At 46.7% G+C, this 18,605-nt stretch overlaps 1 protein-coding gene across 3 annotated transcripts; it reads left to right on the top strand.

Moving 5' to 3' along the window:
• Window positions 1–511: 511 nt before the first annotated feature.
• On the top strand, window positions 512–18,580 carry esyt2b (extended synaptotagmin-like protein 2b). Of its 3 annotated transcripts, none has more exons than XM_029146569.3 (23): window positions 512–1,179; window positions 3,824–3,865; window positions 4,256–4,390; window positions 4,620–4,696; window positions 4,798–4,870; window positions 6,937–7,026; window positions 8,814–8,869; window positions 10,230–10,350; window positions 10,731–10,907; window positions 11,026–11,108; window positions 11,436–11,484; window positions 12,679–12,768; window positions 12,872–12,967; window positions 13,998–14,060; window positions 15,338–15,412; window positions 15,614–15,700; window positions 15,821–15,970; window positions 16,120–16,496; window positions 16,671–16,769; window positions 16,927–17,058; window positions 17,263–17,368; window positions 17,470–17,519; window positions 17,611–18,580. In XM_029146569.3, the coding sequence occupies exons 1-23, from the start codon at window positions 787–789 to the stop codon at window positions 17,678–17,680; spliced, it is 2,691 nt and encodes an 896-aa protein (XP_029002402.1). In that variant the 5' UTR covers window positions 512–786; the 3' UTR covers window positions 17,681–18,580. The 3 variants fall into 3 exon arrangements, with proteins under 3 accessions (XP_029002402.1, XP_055364550.1, XP_029002403.1); XM_055508575.1 differs by lacking the exon at window positions 13,998–14,060 and adding an exon at window positions 13,361–13,462; XM_029146570.3 differs by lacking the exon at window positions 13,998–14,060.
• Window positions 18,581–18,605: the final 25 nt, after the last annotated feature.

Raw genomic sequence — 18,605 nt, 5'->3', positions numbered from 1 at the left:
ATATCATGGGACAAAAATAACATTGTCCTAATCAAATCTGTTGTGGTCGTAACGCTGCTATAATTCATGCTGGTGCTCATCTCTGTGACCTGATGTTTTGGTGCCATCTAGTGGCTAAATTTGATTTAATCCAATAATTTAGAGTTTATTTGATCTGGTGGTGAAGACTTCAAATCATACAGATCACTAAATTAAATAGGTTTAATTGATTAAGCGATTTCTCTGTGCTCAACTTGTCTAGCCCAGTTTCATGCTATTGGAGGAAATCTAGTGCTGGAAGGCGCCAGTGTAATATATTTAGATTTAAGTTTGAATCACAACCACCGCCATGTATTGGGAAACAATACATGCCTTAAGATTTGTTGTTTTACAAGTAATGCAAGTAATGTGTATTATATTTACGAATATTTTTCCGGGAGCTACCGCTAACGACCACCAGATGGCGCCATTTCTGCTGTTATCAATACTACCTGCGTCTGTGGGAGCGCACAGCACCGGCCCCGTGTGCCTTTTTGGAAATAGTCACTCCTTCCACGCGCGGACTGTGGAGGCAGAGCCACAGCACCGTCGTCTGCTTCAGCGGACTAATACCAGTAAAGGAACGCAGGCGTTGGGTTTAACGTCGTAGCGTGTTCGAAAGCGGTAGATGCCAGTGAGTGTGTCGAGGGCGATGGGTCGGTGCGCGTCGGAGCCGCCGTGACAACAGCGTCCTCGGAGCCGCCGCTGCCCTTTCGCACATGGAAACCGAGTCCGTACGCGCGCGGTGCTAGTTTGAAGACGGACAACATGACAGTTGTGCGAGGGGCCCATTCATACAACGCGAGCCCTGGCTCTCCGAAGGAGAATGGACTCGGCGCGCCGAACCCGCCTCAGTCCGGCGCAAACTTTGCGCGTTTCCCGGCGGGGAGCGCACCCGACGAGACCCCGGTGTCCTCCACCAGCGAGCTGACGCACACCTGGGTTCACTTCGCCAAAACGTTTGTTCTCATTTTCCCCATTTACGTGCTGGGCTACTTGGAGTTCAGCTTCAGCTGGCTGCTGATTGGACTGGGTGTCTTTTTCTGGTGGAGGAGGAACACGGGTGGGAAGCAAAGCAGGCTGAGCCGAGCTCTGTCCGTCTTTGACGCGGAGGAGAGACGTGTCAGCCAGGGTATTCTGACCTCTGATTTACCACCATGGGTGAGTCTGACTGGAAATAACAACCGGTTTCTCTCACGCGCTGTTTTCCCTGGAACATCATTTGAGTTCCCAGGAAACGCATCAGCTGACGCGAGCAGGAGGAGCGGAGCCGCGACTCGCTGCGAGGCTGCGATGAAGCAGCTGTGCCCCACGGTGACATTAGACCGAGCCCCAGTCTAAATACAGCAGTGTACAATGGTAAACCAGACACCATGCTGGAAAGGAAACATCCACACACGCCCACCGTTATTTTGGGATCCAGGCTGCTATCTGTGTTGTAGTAACACTTGCGGTTGGAAAGGAGATAGATAACAACGAGCTTTGTCTTCACTTATCCTTTACAGGCTTCACCATGAAATCAGAAGAACGTAAAACAGCCTGTTACACTGTGTTTTATTCAAACATTAACCTAAAGCCGACATTCCCTTCAATCCACAAGGATCATTATTAGACAGATGCTGTGTGACTTTCCTCAGAACTGCTGTGTTTGAAAGATACTTGTATGACTCGATGTCAGACTTCTGAAGAAATGCACTGAGCCTCTTCTGTAGAGGTTGTGCAATGATTACGGGTAGTTTAATCGCATATTCCTCGTGCACTGATCCATCCCAGACGACCCGCTGACTCCAGCACAAGGCAAACCCTCGGCCGTTCAGACGGAGATGAAGTAAATCTCATACATATGTAATGCTTTTATCTTTCTCCTCAAGTAGAAATAAGAAATAGAAAAACCCCTTAGTCGGTGGGATCCAAGTTGAGTCAGAGTGACTGTGAAATGAGATTGCGTCCAGTCACTGGTTTAAGTGAAGGGCCACTTATAGTAAATCTCAGCTGCTTGAAACTTAAGCAGTTTCGATATTCAGCGCTTTCTATCAGACCTCAGGTGAAGGCTTATTCTGCTGACGCATGACTGAGGAGGCATTCGGGCTATTATCTGGGCTGGACGTGGGCGGTGAGGAGCAAAAGCAGCTCATGTGAAGGAAGGGGGTCATCATCGGGTGACCTTTGACCTGCCTGAGCTTAGCCTGAGGCGGCTGCACATTAAAACTGAAGACTGAGCCTCCTCCACTATGACACGCTGAGAACATGTTGATTCTGTCTCTCACCTGGGATTTTCACCAGTTTTGCCGCAGCTTGTGAATGTTCTGGGTCCTCAGGGTCTTAACACAGATGCCGCTGCTTTTTCGAGGAGCGTTTTAGTGGAGTGCCCCCATTTTTAAACCCCTGTTGCTTAAGTGCTCTCCGCTGCGCTCCACATTTTATCCTCAGACGTATTCACCCAGTGAGTGAGTGAGTCACTGGCTGGCGTCGAACTAAAAGCAAAGGGACAAAGCAGTGTTTGGAGCGTCTCAATGTCTGCAGCTACGTGTGTACTGACAAACCAGGAGAGAGATCACAACAATTCCTCCACTTTATCTGGTGCAGTGCAGCTGTTTTAATCTATGTGGAAGCTGCTCCACACAAAACCTACTGACCTACATACAAGAGAAATAATGATGAATCAAATAAGAGGCAACAATATCCACGGTATAGTGTGTGTGTGTGTGTGTGTGTGTGTGTGTGTGTGTGTGTGTGTGTGTGTGTGTGTGTGTGTGTGTGTGTGTGTGTGTGTGTGTGTGTGTGGTTCTGTTACGTTCTCTGCTCAGGGTTCTGACGAGGCCTTTAAACCCAGTAGCAGGGATTTCTGTACATGAATAAATAATATGCTTTGCTCTGGATAGCACCTCCGACGGCGTTGAGGCCAGTCATCCGTCACCTCACCCGCACGCTCTCACTACTGTCACCGTGGCAGGTGGTAAAACTGAGACCCTGATGCTGGAGCTCGTAATAAAACCGTGGGGCTGAATCTGTCACGTTGAACGGAGCTTCCTTGTCTCCGCTGAGTTGCTCTCGTCGCCGCTTCGTTCGCGCTCTGACATAAACGCTGTATAAGCGCTTTGCTGCCTCTGTGCCGCCGTCGCCTGCAGCTGTCAAAGCGCATGTCACATCCTCCGGTGGCGTCTCTGCAGCTCGTTGAGACTCTGGAACGAGCGTCTTGAATGCGTCGCGATGAGGAGGCAGATTGTTTATCTGTTATTAAGTGCATGGTCGCACTCCATTGTGTTCGACATAGACTTTATTGCAGACGTTTCCTTGAGCTCATGTTCAATCAATGCCTGATTTACTTTGCTCGTTTCGGCAGATTAGTCAAACTCTGCTCAGCCTCAGCAGGTGGAGGTGTGGAAATGTGAGCCTAGTCAGAATCCCCCACGTTTTCTCATTCGCTCCTTAATAAAACATCCCTGCATCTGTTCTCCAGCCTCAGAACCCGACACGAACACTGTCCTCTCACCGCTGATGCGATGTTGTCGTGACGGTGCAGTCAAAGCGGCTCCAGGTAGCAGACTGAAATGTGTCGGCTTCAAGGTTTTTGTGCTGTGTTGACGATTCAAAGCTCTAAAAGGCTGGCAAATTGCAGTAAAAAAGTATAGCAGCACTTTAGAACTTGTTGATGAGCATTGTACGTGTGGAGTTTTCTACATCTCCGTGTGGAGATGTGGCTCTGGACAAGCAGCAGGTGCAGGGCAGATTAGAACAGATGCACTGTAACATAACACGAAACGCTGCGTGAACCACGTGCACTGAACCTGTTGTTTCTCTGCAGGTCCACTTTCCCGACGTGGAGCGAGTGGAGTGGCTGAACAAGGTAAAGAACTCAGCGGGCGCCTCTTTAATGCCTGTGCGTGAATGACGCGTCCCTCTTTGCTTGGTGAAGGCTGAAGTAAGTGGGACGCCGGTTGCCTGCTCTCTCTCCGCTCATCCGACTTCCCACTGGGCCTGTTAACGCTAATACACTGCAACACATTGGGCTTAGCATGCAGCGCTGGGTCTGCAGCACTGAAACGCATTAACCCTCAGTATCAGTCTGGATGTAACCTGGTTTTAGGAGTATCCATACAGTACATACTGCATGATCTAGACTTAACCCAACTCCTCACTCTTGTATGTGAACAGTTTTGTAATGTAATGATCAGCTTAAGTGTCTTTCTTTAAATTTACCCTCGATGCCCCTTTTTTTCCATCTCTACCTCCTCAGACGGTGAAACACATGTGGCCGTACATTTGCCAGTTCGTGGAGAAAGTGTTCAAGGAGACGATCGAGCCGGCGGTGAAGGAGTCCAACTCCCACCTCAGCACCTTCTGCTTCAGCAGGATCGACATCGGAGACAAAGTGAGCGCCTCAGCCGTCCCGCGACTCGCAGCCGATCACGCGCTGATTCTGCCGACGGGGCAGTTGTCGTCGGACGTACACGCACGCCGCCGACACGCGTGCTTGTTTCATAAATAGTTTCCATGTGGAGTCAGGGGAGGGACGACCTTGCGTGGACCACGTGGGGGGTCGGGGGGGTTTGACGTCGGCGGTGCAGTTGCTCTGACGGGTTTCTTGTATTGCGGTGTAGCCTCTGAGGATCAATGGAGTCAAGGTTTATACTGAAAACGTGGACAAAAGGCAGATCGTCATGGATCTGCAGATCAGGTGAGTGGACCAAAAATCACACTATTATATTTATAACAAGAAAAGCGATGTGGAAAAGTTGTCATTATTAGATGATTTACAGTATTGTTGTTGTCGCTCAGCTTTGTGGGCAATACAGCGATTGATGTGGACATCAAACGCTTCTACTGCAAAGCCGGAATAAAGAGCATCCAGGTAGGAACGTCCCCGTTGTCTGGTACCGCACATCCTACAGTGACGTGCGGTCAGGGGAGGCGGGGCCTCACCTCGCCTGACAATACCAAAATGTGACTAAAAACACGTGAAATAAAAATTAATTTCTGTCCATTGATCTGTTATATAAATATAAAAAAATATTTTCCCCTATAATTTCAAAAAATCATTAAATCTGCGCATTTCCTGATCTAATATGGCAAGAAACTGGAAGTGAGGCGACAGCGAGGGGAGCCTCAGCCCCGATGCTGAATCTGTCAGTAAATGGGCTGATAGAAGGCGTAATCCCTTTCTGTTTCACAGTTTGTCTCCAGTATAATGTTTGCAGCCTTCAGACGGATTCACTCTACACCATGACTTTGAATAACCTGCCCAACGTGTTTATCAATGTTTTTTTGACATGGGTACTTTTCTGATTGCGCTAACACCGACATGAGGGGAGGCTGGAAAGGTCTGTGCCTCATCCAGAAGGGGGCGCTGCTACGACCCTTTAACACAGGGTATCCCCACAAATGGGTTTCACTTTTCTAAACAGACTCACCGAATGACAATAAGTAAAACAATTCAATTGCTTGAGAAGTAAATTTGAACCTTGAGTGAAGTATTCTATTCCTAATAAAGAGCAAACCTGAAAAACAGCAGTATTTAAAGTTTTTAAAACAGCATAAAACTTCATTGAGGGTCAACATTGAACATCTACACCTCTCTTTACTTTAGAATGAGTATGAATTGTGAGTATGAATACTGTACATGGAGGCAACAGGTCAGGTGTCTTACTGCTATAAAAGATATGTTCTTTCAAGATCAAATATGTTCCTTTAGGTGAGATAGGAATGATGATAAAATGTGAAATGTGGCCAGTAATAAAATGCATTCTGACAATTAAATAGTGAAAAATACACTCTTTTAAGGTATTATGATTGTAAAATCTGACTCCAGAGGACTTTGTGCCTCACCAGAACCTCACCCCACGCCACTGACATCGTCACGGAGCTCCTTCGTCTCACTGGTGCTGGCCTTTAGCAGCGGAACACAGAGGACCCCGTAAAGGTCTCTGCTGCTGGCTCACATTAGGAGACGAACACTCTGGAACACGATGCTCAATACGTGGACGTAGGTGCATGAATCCCATATACTCTCCTCTTTGGAAAACAAAGCTTTAACGGGTTCAATACGACGACTCAGCAGCTTTTTAGGAAGTGGAACGATCACACTGGCTCCTATCAGTCTGTAGATGTATCATAAAACACCCAGCTCTCCGTGTGTTATTGCTCCTGTATGTTGCTGCAGTACGACACGCTGTAGGCTGCAGAGACAACGCTGGCGGGCGTCCTTGGAGACCGGCGCTGTTTGCTCCGTCCCTGGGAAACATTTGCCGCTCACTGCCCCCATTACGCCGCTCAGGCAGACCCTCATTAGCACTTTTATTAGTCATGTAATCGCAGCCTGTCGCGTGGTCCCGCTACCACAGAGCCTCTTTAGTTTGTTGTTGGCATGAGCCGCCCTCTGTGTCACTTTATTATTTCTTAGGACAGTTTTGTCAATAAATACGCACGATGCGGCAACAGCGTTTCCCAGGGCAGCAAACCGCAGAGGTGTGACTCACCGTGTCACCGGGGTGTGAACTGTGACACCGCTTTCTTAAGAGGGACGCGCGTTTTCTATTGTTGTGACAACCCGCTGCTTTTCTGGCGAGCCGGCGGTAAAACGAGAGCTCATTGTTCCAGTCACCTCCTCGGCCGCGGAGTCGAGTTCCTCCGAGGAGCTGGAAAAAAGCTTAATTAGTATTGATTTTGAGAGAGTTACTGATTAAAGGGTCCGTCTGTGCTTTATTAGCGCTGGGTTCGTTAATGGCAAATTAAATGTGTTGGCTCCCGACGTCAAACGTCATTTGGTTCCCTGCTGTGGTTTAATGCAGCTGTGTGGTGGTTTAATGCACATGGAGCACACACGCATTAGCAGCAGCAGCAGCTGTGATAATAGAGAAGGTAGAGGATGTCACAGTGGGGGGTCCAGCGTGTCATGTGCTGCGTTACCTGTGTTTCCAGATCCACGGCATGCTGAGGGTGGTGATGGAGCCCTTACTGGGAGATATTCCTCTCGTCGGAGCTCTGTCCCTGTTCTTCCTCAAGAAGCCAGTAAGTTCAGACGCCAATAACCCCGCACTAAGCACTAGCATTTACCACTAAGAGTAGTAAATGCTGTATGATTAGAGTAGAAGCAATAGGCCAGGATGCAGATGCTGGAGCACAGAGGACCTCATGCAGTGTTAACTGGTGAAGTGTTGCTGTTTACGCTCTCTCTGCTCCTCTGATCTTCATACTCACTTCAAAGACTCTGACAACATGCCCTAAATATCTCCAGTTTGTTTGATATTCTCACTGGATCTGATGATATTGCATCTCATAAAACAAATCGCTTCTTGTTTTTTTACTAATCGGTTTGCCTCTTCCGCGCAAACACAATGATCACACGTAAATTGGATTGTAAAAGAGCATTTCATAAGTCAAACACCAGCTGAGTCGCACGCGCTGTGTAAACAACCTGCATTACATCACCCACTCCTTGTGCAGAGCCACTGCTGCACAGCTTCAAAAATCTTAGACCAGTTTGTTCTACATGGGAGGACCCAGTAAAACTGTGGCAGGGCTTTAAATAGCCGCACATGGAGCCGGCCCTGATTCTTCTATTCAAGGCTTTCAGCTGAAGGCTCGAGGTGGAGATATTGCTGTAGGAGCCTGACGGAGGAAGACGGCAGCATAATGAATAAATTATGATGTAGACTCATACACATGTGCTTAGTAAATGTATATTTATATATTCCAACATGATTTCCTCTTAAAAGCAACATATTATTCCCTGGAATCCAACTCACCCGTCCGCATTCCTTAGAAGGTCGGCTCCAGAGAGCCAAATGAAAAAGAAGCATTTCCAGACCATAAGAGGTCTCGGCCCATTCTGCCTGTACGACCGCGCTAATGTGACTCATCCATTTAGGCAGTCGTTAGCTATACGGCTCGTGCTGTGGAGGCCCGCGAAAGGTCAGCAGCGGAAGACACACTCCACCGAGACTGTAAATGAAAAGATCACCTTTAAAGGGGCTTCGTGGCTTTGGGTCAGTTGACTCAACGCACGTGTTGCGACTGACTGTGCTGTTGATGAATTCAGTGTTCCTAGTTTATAATGCACGGCTTCCTCAGGACTCGCTGTTACTAGAATGCAAAGAGGGCAGAGACTAGGAGCGCTGTGGAGTTAGGGGTGTGGCTCCTCGCACCGTATTCCCACAGCCACCCCACACATCATTCATAGTCCTGCAGTGCTGCTCTCTCCCTGCAGCGCTCAGCGCCTCTGCTGCAGTGTAAAACAGCCGGCCAGCGTGGGAACGGCTGCTCAGGAAAACGCTGCTCCTTCAGCTTCAGCCGCGTCTCGGCCCTAAGCGGACGCCCCTTGGCTTGACCGTCATCCAACTTAACGCGTGCGGCGTGATCGTATCGGTTATAGACGGCAAGCGTTTCACAGAAAACATGACCTGATTATAATGTACCTTGAAAAGCTAATGAGAGCCCAGAGGAGCGCGGCTGCTGCTCCCATAAATATTCCAATAGGCAGGTAGCGTGGTTCGTTCCTGTCCTGCTCCTGCGACACAGAATGAACTTAAATTTAGGCCAAATGACAGTAAATACACTGCACAGTTAACTGACCACCAGTGAGAATACGCACACTAAATAATTAATATGGCAACAATGTGTTAGGTTAAATACTGTTATGAACCGAAGCACTGGGCCCTTTGTGTCTGCAGTTATTAATCAGCGCGCTTTGTTTGTTGGCCACAAGACAAAGAGCCGAGTGGTAAATGCAGCACAGAGGGCAGGAAATAATAAAGTTAAGTGTTTGGTACAAGCTATTAACTTTCCTATTCTTTTAGCTTCTAGACATAAACTGGACCGGCCTCACCAACATACTGGACATTCCTGGGCTCAAGTAAGTCCCCGTAAACGGGCTTTTCTTGTTTATCGGAGGAATCTTTGCAAAGTTTGTTTCAAGGAAACTGGAAACTGGACCTGTGCCTGCATTTCTTTCTTTTACTTTTGTAATTGTGACTGGACCCCATCCAGCTGGACTGAGGTTCAGAGTGCGTGTGTGCTTTCTTTTCGCGTGATGCGGGTTGTGCACATACTGTACCTGTGTTGGTTGAGGGAAGGAGGAGGATGCGTCCTCTGATTGCAGAAGTCACGATGCCTCTGTGTTCCACCGTCGCTGTCGCTGCCTCTCAGCTCTGAGCTGGAAACAGAATCATGTCTCACCCGACCCGAAGAGAGCCGATCCCTGCTTTTCACCTGACGATAAGCTGAGGATCGATCAAGTGAAGGTTTCTCCTGACTCCACACGGACTCAAGTGGATAAACGAGTATTTCACTGGCGTTGATCTGCTCCGGTTCCAGTGACCCTGCGTTTGCTCCGTAAGGTCAAATAGCTGCTGCTTAATCACCATTTGACACCTGGCTCAATTAATGCTTCGCAGCCAGCTCCCACTGCTTGTTAGTGTTTCCATCCTTGCGTAATCAATATGTGCGCGTGGTTAAGAAAAGCCTTGTCATAATGAAGCCGGCCCGTTGCTGCTGGGCCTTGGTCTCTGAGGTGCTGTGTGATGAAGGTCTGCTTCATCAGCTTCATCCCTGCTCGCCGGTGTGCGTTAAAGCGATGCGGGCCGTGACCTATTGCTGCGGCTGGGTGGTCGGAGACGAGTTATTACAGGGATACACCTCTGCGCTCACTTAGAAAGCTCAGACTTGATCGATCTTGGCCATAAATTTGCCTCCTGAAGTCTAAAAGCAGTGGTAGAGTGGACGGTTATTAGCAAGAGCACAAACAACATAAATAGAGCCGTGTTTTGGTAAATGTGAGATTTATTTGGGTGCTTGTCAACATGTTGTTGCTTCTCACAGGGCGGCAGCTCATTTTACACGTTTTCCCCTGAAGGGCCTCTTTCTGGAGCCGCACCAGTTAAATACTTTGAGCACTTTTGATTAGGACGTCCACATTGTGATGAACGAGCCTTTGTTCCGATCTTCAGCATCCAAATAAATAAAGCTGTGCCTGGCAGGAAGGTCATTCTCTGCCCCCACTGTCCCTGTTGTTATAACGCCGTGTTAAATCATCTGAGGATCAGGTGACATTCAGAGGTTTGTTGGCGAGCACCAGCAACATGCTTGAACTGGTTCCAGGTTTCCTATCATCCTATAATTTCTGTGCCGTACGAAGCCGAGCTTAAAGGCGAGTATTTATAACCCAAAGGCACCCTCATCCCTCGTTTAAATAATCTCCTCTCTGTCCCTCGCAGCGGCTTCTCTGACAGCATAATTCAAGACATTATCTACAGCCACCTGGTTTTACCCCAGCGCATCACCATCCCGCTGATCGCCGACGTGGAACTGGCGAAGCTGCGTTTCCCCATGCCGAAGGTGCCGACGAGCAGCCGGTTAAACACCAGGATTTCAATACAACCTGTAGCTGTTCATGCTCAAGGGCGGGAGCTGAAAGTCCTTGGTAGACGAACCTGAGAGGTTCAGGTTTCTGTAATAAAGCGCTGAATGAGACCTGTATCCATGGCAACAAGTCATCAGTACTATCAGTACTCTGTGTGTGTGTGTGTGTGTGTGTGTGTGTGTGTGTGTGTGTGTGTGTGTGTGTGTGTGTGTGTGTGTGTGCGTGTGCGTGTGCGTGCGCTTGCTGTGCAGCAGTATAAAATGCAAAGATTTGCAGATTATGCTGGCTTTATATGATAAAACAAATTCACCATATTTATATTTTGCATCCTAACGTGAGACGTTTGCCTCCGCAGGGAGTCCTACGGATCCACTTCTTGGAGGCTCAGGATCTGGAACCCAAAGACACGTTTCTGGGAGGTCTGATAAAGGGCAAATCGGACCCGTATGGCATCCTGCAGGTTGGAAACCAGCTGTTCCAGAGCAAGACGATCAAGGAGACGCTGAACCCGAAGTGGAACGAAGTTTACGAGGTGGTAACGTTACAACATTGCATCTTCACTGCTGCTTGCATCATTAGTGGTGTCTGAGAGCCTGTTTATTGCCCTGACATGCTTGAGCAGGCACCAACAGGTTTGTTGTGTTCGTCAGGCGACGGTGTACGAGCACTCGGGGCAGCATCTTGAGATCGAGCTCTTTGATGAGGACCCAGATAAAGATGATTTCCTGGGCAGGTGAGTTCCTGCGTTGCTCACACGTATTTCAGTGGAAACGAGATCTCTGGCACCTTTTGCGATGTTGCTGCAGTGAGAAGGAGTGTGCCTGTTATCAGCCAGCTGCAGACAAGCGGAGGATCTGATAGAGAGTTGCAGGAGCTGTTGTTTCTGCAGTTGTGCGGCTTAAGTGACCCCACTTTGCCTCCGGCTGTGTAACACTGCACCTAGTGGTAACGACACAAAGCAGACGATCAATAACTGGGCTTCCTCTGCTCACATTAAGTGTTGGCTTCACCATGATTGCGTCTCCTTCTAAAATGAATAATTGTTTATCATTGTTTACAGCCTGATGATTGATGTGGCTGAGCTGCACAAAGAGCAGAAGGTGGATGAGGTATGCAGTTTTTCATTAGGTTTATAGAAGAATCTGTCTCACATGCATGTTATAAATGATTTATTGCATGTAATGTACTGTGTTATGTGATATTCATGCATGTGGTACAGTAATATATTACCTTTAGCTACAGCTGGTTTATTACCATTATTATTTCTTCCGGGTCCTTATGGATGTTAATACTGTATGTTGTTGCACATTTGGTTGCATTCCAAGAATAATCAGGAACCAATATTTACATTATTATGCCTTCCTTGTGTCTTTGAGCCTCCTAAGAAAGCCACGAAACAAGCCAGTCTAAGAAGATGAAGATCAGTAGTAAAAACTTGCGTGTTACAGTACATCCTCCTTTGAGCTATTTCGCCTATTTCATTTTCAAGCCGTCTCAAAACCTGTCAGGGAGGAAGATCGACCACAGTATCAGCATTTTGCTTATACTGTGAACAGCCCTGGGTGGTTCAGGGCCTCCAGCCGTTAAATAGACAAATTGCTGAATGACACGTCCTCATTATAACATGTTACAACCATAAATAGTGCGGCGAAATCCTGGTAAATATTGTGACTTTGTTGTCTCCTAGTGCTGCTTGTGGGGTTGTATTAGAATTGGAATATCCCTATTTTATAAATTCATTCATTCATGTATATATCTGAACTCGCTGCTACCGACCCAGAGCTGTTCGAACGCTGAGATCCACTTCAAAGAGAAAGAATATAATATGTACAGCCCACTTCAAGCTTATTAGCAGGTCTAATACTAATGCTTAATTAATGATGATGGCAGTCGTTTAAATTCAAAAGAATTTGTGCACAACTGTGGACTCTCTGAGAATTATTTGCTAAGGAACCAGGAAGGAATGGGTGCGAACCACTCACCCTACAGGCCTTTGCTCATTTGGCTCCACAGGCCAAATGCTGCAACGCCTTTGACTTCATATCCACTGAATCATTTATCTCAGTAGTATGTGCTGAAACACATTTAAAAGGACAGAGATTAGATTTTGTTTCTCATCCCCTTCATTGAATTAGCTCATACTGTAATCATGGCCGGTATGAATAGAAGCCAGAACAACCTGTTCCAACTTACATACGTCTGACTAATGATCAGACGGAGCTGGGAGCCAATTTTTATATTGTTGAAACAGCTTTGAAGCCTCTTCACTCACTCCTCTCCAACGTCTCGTCCCATTATTCCAGTGGTTTGAACTGGAGGAGACGTCGACTGGGAAGCTCCACTTGAAAATGGAGTGGCTGTCGCTGCTGCCCACTCCTGAGAAGTTGGACCAGGTACGTGCCCGCGTCACGAAGGCCGGTTGGAGGCGCAGTGGACGCGCGTGGCGCTGGTGATGGCGCCGGTGATGACGCTGGTCTGCGCTTCCTCTCCCTGCAGGCGCTGCAGAGCGTGCGAGCAGACAGGAGCCTGGCCAACGACGGGCTCTCGTCGGCGCTGCTGGTCGTCTACCTGGACTCGGCCTTGAATCTGCCTGTAAGACGCTGCCATGTTTACTTATAGTTAGTGTAGCGTTCCACCTAATGTTCTGAAGCAGTGACGTTTAAACATCATTTATCAATGTGCATCCTAGTGCTTTAATGTTTTAGGACTCGTCCTGAGACACCATCTGTTTTGCTCTTTATGTTTTTAGCTTTTAGGTTTTATGACTCTGACCTCCAGCACTTCAGGCATTGTTTTATTAGTATCCCCATTATTTCCTTCCCTCCAAACCCGGCCATAAAAACAATGGATGTTCCCTACAGCGTCTACGGGTCAATATGTTGGTGTATAACTGTACGACTCTGCAGTCCTTCCGATGAATATCTCACCATCTGTTTCAGCATGACACTTTTTAGCCTTCTCCTCTTTTATTCTCTTCCACCCAAGAGTGTCTTCAGTGGCAGCTTAGGCTGCGGGACTTTAAGTGAGAGGAGAGCGTCTGGCCTAGTCTTTTGTGAGAGCACTCCCTCAGAGTGTAGAACCGCCTTCGTGAGTCCACTGGCGCTTTGCATTTTGATAGTGTTAGCGTTAGCCGTGTGCCATGACGTGCGTTGAGCGGTAACAGGAGTCCTCGAGCGCCTGCTCGGCTGAACGACTCGACTGCGGTGTCTAACAGAACCAACTCACGTGGAGCGGTCACGTGACGCATGCATCTCCTACTAAATTAGGGTCTCAGCTCAAGGCTGAGTATTAAGCGTCTTCCTGTGCGAACACATCCCTGACAGAGCTCATCGTTATTTCTGTTTGTATTAGAGGGCCAATTAGCATGTAGCTCTACACACACACACACACACACACACAAACCTGTAGCTTGTTAAAATGTGTCTCTAGACCTTCCATTAGCAGAGGCCCTCATTATTATGATCCATCTCGGCCTCTCACTACTTTATTCGTATTAACCTCTACTGTACGTACTTCACCATATTATCCCAGGTTTGTCCTTATGCCTCATAACCAGACTCCATCACTCCCATCCTACTAACTGTGGGTGTGATTTTCTCCCCCCACCCCTCCCCCCTCAAAGAGCAACCTGTCAGAGTTCATCTATGATGGGTTGAAGCAAGTGTCAGTTTTTAAGGCCCTCAAGGTAAATCGGTAAACAGGACCGCATGTGCAGATCACTCACCTGTGCCGACCCTCAAGTGCACCATCCAGTGTCGTGTGGTTTTGATGATGAACACACAAGCGTGAACGAATGAATCTTGTTTTAAAACCTGTGCATGTAGATTGATATTTGCATCTTGTGTTTATTTCCTGACTGTGTTGTGCACTACACTATGTGTTCCAGTTGTGCATGAAAACTCATATTCAAGTCAAACATTTGTAAACGTTACCACTTTTTGTCTTCAGTCTTTATTCATACAGTACACATCTATTTATCCTGTGTTCCAGTAACGGGGGAAATAACTGCTCACGTCCTCCTCATGTCGAGGCTTATGATCAGGATTCAAGATAAGCTCACAAAGCCGTCAGGCCAGGAGTTCTACATTGCTTAGGGTTGTTTTTGTCAATCACATACTGTATATTGAATGTAGAAAGAAAGCAAAACATCTTGGAAGATAAGGTGGAGGTGGAGATAATCACATGCCAGTGATACTTCCTGTATCAGGTCACGATCTCTCTAAGAAGACAGCTGTTGTGATTGTTGTTAAGTGTCTGTCGTCTCTAGATTTGAAATGTGATTGCTTTATTTGACCAGTGATGATTCAGTGAAGTCATCAAGATCAGATGCTTATTGATAATTTTTTTCTGATGTTGTGCTTACTTTGTTTACAGGTTGTATATTTATAATAATTTAATTGTATACTATATAATATACTAATATTCTGTCAGAATGCAATATGACACAATGAAACTGTGAGCTGCTAAATGTGAGTTTGGTTAGTTGGGGTCATTATCTCATCATTAGAGGTCAGGGTTGTGTTAATCAGCCTTATGTGGAGCTTCATTCTAAGCTGGTGAGGCACAGATATGAGAATTAAGACCTATCCCCCAAAGCGAGGACCAGTTAGTAAGTCTCTCCCTCCGTTGCCTCGGGCCCTTCCTTCCAGAGCGGTGGGATATTATTATTCTATAGACAACACTGAATAATACTTAGCTGTCAAACCCAGCATGCTAAAATTAGCCTGCAGTGGAGACAAAGCTTGGCAGTCTCCCTGGTAGCATCTCTGCCTGCAGCCCTGCCTGTCAAAATGTGCGCCCTTTCCCCATTGAACTGTCCACTCTCTCACCGCTCTGTGCTCGATACGGGGCCTCGAGGTGTTTGAGTCTGGGTGTAATTCTGTTTTCTGAGAATGACATTTATGCGTTTTGCGCCACATAGAGGATAATCCTCTAATAAGCTTCGCTCTGACTCTCTGTTAGTCTGCGAAGAAGAGCAGCAGCGATCCCAGTCCTTACGTTCAGTTCACTGTGGGACACAAAACCCTGGAGAGTAAGGTGAGTGAATATAAAATATTATATCATCCCAGTTTTGTCTTTAAATCCCATGGGCGTTGATCAGTTTGATTTAGATAAAGAAGAAAAAAACGTAAAGTTATAAAAGCGCCAGACAGTCAAACATTAAAGACAGCATTTCTCCTGGGATAATTTTAATATTTCTATAATAACTAACAAGCATCTTCCTGTCTGCCCATAAAGGTTCGGTATAAGACCAAGCAGCCTCTGTGGGAAGACTGTTTCTCATTCCTCGTCCACAATCCCAGGAGGCAGGAGCTGGAGGTGGAGGTATGTCAGCATAAAGACACCTGATACGACACTCGTTATATATATTTAATAGGATTATGCTCTAAAATGGGGGAAAGGCAGACGCGCCCTAAAAAACGATCTTCTCTTTTCCGTGCATAGGTAAAAGATGACAAGCACAAGTGCACCCTGGGGAATCTGACGGTGCCCTTGAGCAGTCTGTTAACGGAGGAGGAAATGACGCTGACTCAGGGCTTCCCTCTCAGAAACTCCGGGCCGAGCTCCACCATCAAACTCAAGATGGCTCTGAGGGTAAACGTGAACGCCGTCGAGACAGATGCTAAATACCTGCCGATGGCTTATAGATGGAGCTGGGAGTTATTATGTCATCTGCAGTGAAAGTTAGCTGTAAAGCAGAGATGACCAAATTGAAATCTGAGAGCACTGAGGTTGCTTTTCAGATCCTGTCTTTGGAGAAGCAGGCCAGGTCGGACCGGCCCTCCTCAGTCCAGGTCAGAAAGTTGAGCGGGCAGCAGTTAACCCCGGCTCCGTCCCAGAGGCCGTCGACCCCAGACTCGCCGTTGGCCTCGCCGTTGGCCTCGCCGTTGGCCTCGCCGCGCCCGCCGCCGCCCGTGGATGCGTCCTCGCTCACCCTCCACCAGGCGGACGGCGAGCCGTACTCAGCCAGCCCGCTCCACAGCACGTCCGACCTCAGCGCCTGCGTGTCGGGCTCCCAGAAGCACCTGCCCCATAAGGAGTCCACGCCCAGCCTGGCCTCGGACATCTCCCTGCCCTTCGCCTCCCTGGAGCTCCAGCAGCGGCTCCGGCAGCTGCAAAAGTACATATGATTTTTGGCCTAAAGTCGTCTTCTGTAGCATCTGTTTTCGCTGCTCTTTATTTCATTGCTGAAGTGGTCGGCGTGTTTAAATATGCATCTTTATGAATATATTAAACTCCACTTCAGCCTTACGCTCTCTACAAGTGACTCTAACAGATCGTGCGGTGTTTGCAGTGGCTCGGCCCCCAGCCAGTACCCCCTGGGTGAGGTCCAGCTGACTATCCGACACAGCCCCCAGAGGAACAAGCTCATAGTGGTGGTGCACGCCTGCCGGTGAGCTCCTACACTTACTGACATTAAACATTAGGCTTTATTAAGAATGCGTGAGTAGTCATGCTACTACTATTACTACTAGTACTTTTAAGGAGGCGACACAGAGCATGTGCCTGGCAGCATGTGAGTAAAGCAGTTTTGACCTGTGTGTCCTCAGTAACTTGATAGCCTTCACCAAAGACGGCTCCGATCCCTTCATCCGCCTGTATTTGCTGCCTGACAAGAGTCGGACCGGGAGGAGGAAGACCAGCGCCATGAAGAGGACCCTCAACCCTGTTTACGATCAAATGTGGGTTTAGACGCTGATACTGTATCAGATTTACATGGCTGCCGGTTCACTGGAGGTTGGATTGTTGAATGTGTTATATTTTTTTCTATCAGCAGGATTAATTTCTAATCTAATTTCTGTGTGTGTGTGTGTGTGTGTGTGTGTGTGTGTGTGTGTGTGTGTGTGTGTGTGTGTGTGTGTGTGTGTGTGTGTGTGTGTGTTTAGGTTTGAGTTTAGTGTGTCCCTGGTGGAGCTCCACAGGAGAACTCTGGATGTGGCGGTGAAGAACGGAGGCAGCATCCTCTCCAAACACAAAGGGCTTCTGGGAAAAGTAACTCCTTCAAACTGTTGCTCATATGAATTTCCATCACCAGCTAAGCCTGAAAACTCTGGAGAGCCTTAAACCTTATTTATGTGTGTTCAAAATTACAGGTGCTGGTAGATTTAATTGGGGACGATATAGCAAAAGGATGGACACAGTGGTACTGTAAACTTGAATTCTCAAGTAATTGTATGTGATAAATAGGCCTGTTTCATTACATGAATAAATGACTTTGCTCTTCCCTCTTGTAGGTACGATCTGAGTGAAGATGGATTGTCTTCTCAAGGCATAACAAGAATTCCAGATCCCCTTCTCACATAGTCAAATCACCTAGTTTATGGTTAATTTGTGTATTAAAATGTATTTTATTAAATTCTTGTACATGGTTTATTTGCAGAAATATTGTGATTTCAGCATGACGTATGTCTTTGAAGTATTTATATTATTATTTAATTACAAGTCACGATTTGAAGTATTGTAATATACTGTAATAAAACACACTGACTGCCTTGTCTCTGTTCTTAGTGTTTTAGGTAAATATTGATTTGCTCCTACTGTATGTAAGTAGGGAAATTCACAGGGCTTTTCCTGGTATTACACGTCTTTAAAGGGAATGTTTATAAACTCTGTTATAGCTTTTTGTTCAGATTTGATGCAACCAATTCTGTTTTGTGTTTTTTTTACCTAAGGAACAGACACGATCACAGCAGTGGGCTGAAGTAGCGTCTGATTTTGATCTTTTAGACATGCAGTGTTATTTGATCGTTTATGCTTGATTATAAACATGGAATGCAAATATGCAACTAATTAACGTCTTGCTGTTTGTTTAAAGGAGGTTTTTGATGCTGAGCATTGTCTCAGCTACTAGAGACAATTTAGGGCTATGAACAAATTATGTAGAGTATATGGAGGATACTTGAATAAGGGTTTCTTGCTAGACCCAGTTGCAAGTGGAACAGACTAAAAGTACAATATAAATAATTGCTGCATATTATGAGCAGGGTCACTGGAGTTTCGCAGAAAGACGACACAGATATGTCAGAGGCTTGTATGTGTTTTGAGTGCAGTTTGCTTAAGCTTTTAAATACTTTTCTTGTTACATATTCCGTGCCTTAAAAACACTATGTAATTTTTTGCCTTCTTAATGTTATTATTTTAAATAAAATGATGCCATGTGGCTTTTAAGGAATAAAAAGCTTTTGATTGATTTTGATTGAATAATCGCCTTATTTTTGTTTTTGTGCAG

Source organism: Betta splendens, chromosome 4, assembly GCF_900634795.4.
Source record: "Betta splendens chromosome 4, fBetSpl5.4, whole genome shotgun sequence".
Lineage (NCBI taxonomy): Eukaryota > Metazoa > Chordata > Actinopteri > Anabantiformes > Osphronemidae > Betta > Betta splendens.
This window is presented reverse-complemented; position numbering and strand designations above follow the sequence as displayed.

Excerpts from the sequence above, each read along its gene's own strand:
- esyt2b (XM_055508575.1), top strand. The coding sequence starts at position 787 with ATGACAGTTGTGCGAGGGGCCCATTCATACAACGCGAGCCCTGGCTCT. Across the intron at positions 1,180-3,823 it reads CCTCTGATTTACCACCATGG|GTCCACTTTCCCGACGTGGA; the intron begins GTGAGTCTGACT and ends GTTTCTCTGCAG. Across the intron at positions 10,908-11,025 it reads AGTGGAACGAAGTTTACGAG|GCGACGGTGTACGAGCACTC; the intron begins GTGGTAACGTTA and ends TGTGTTCGTCAG.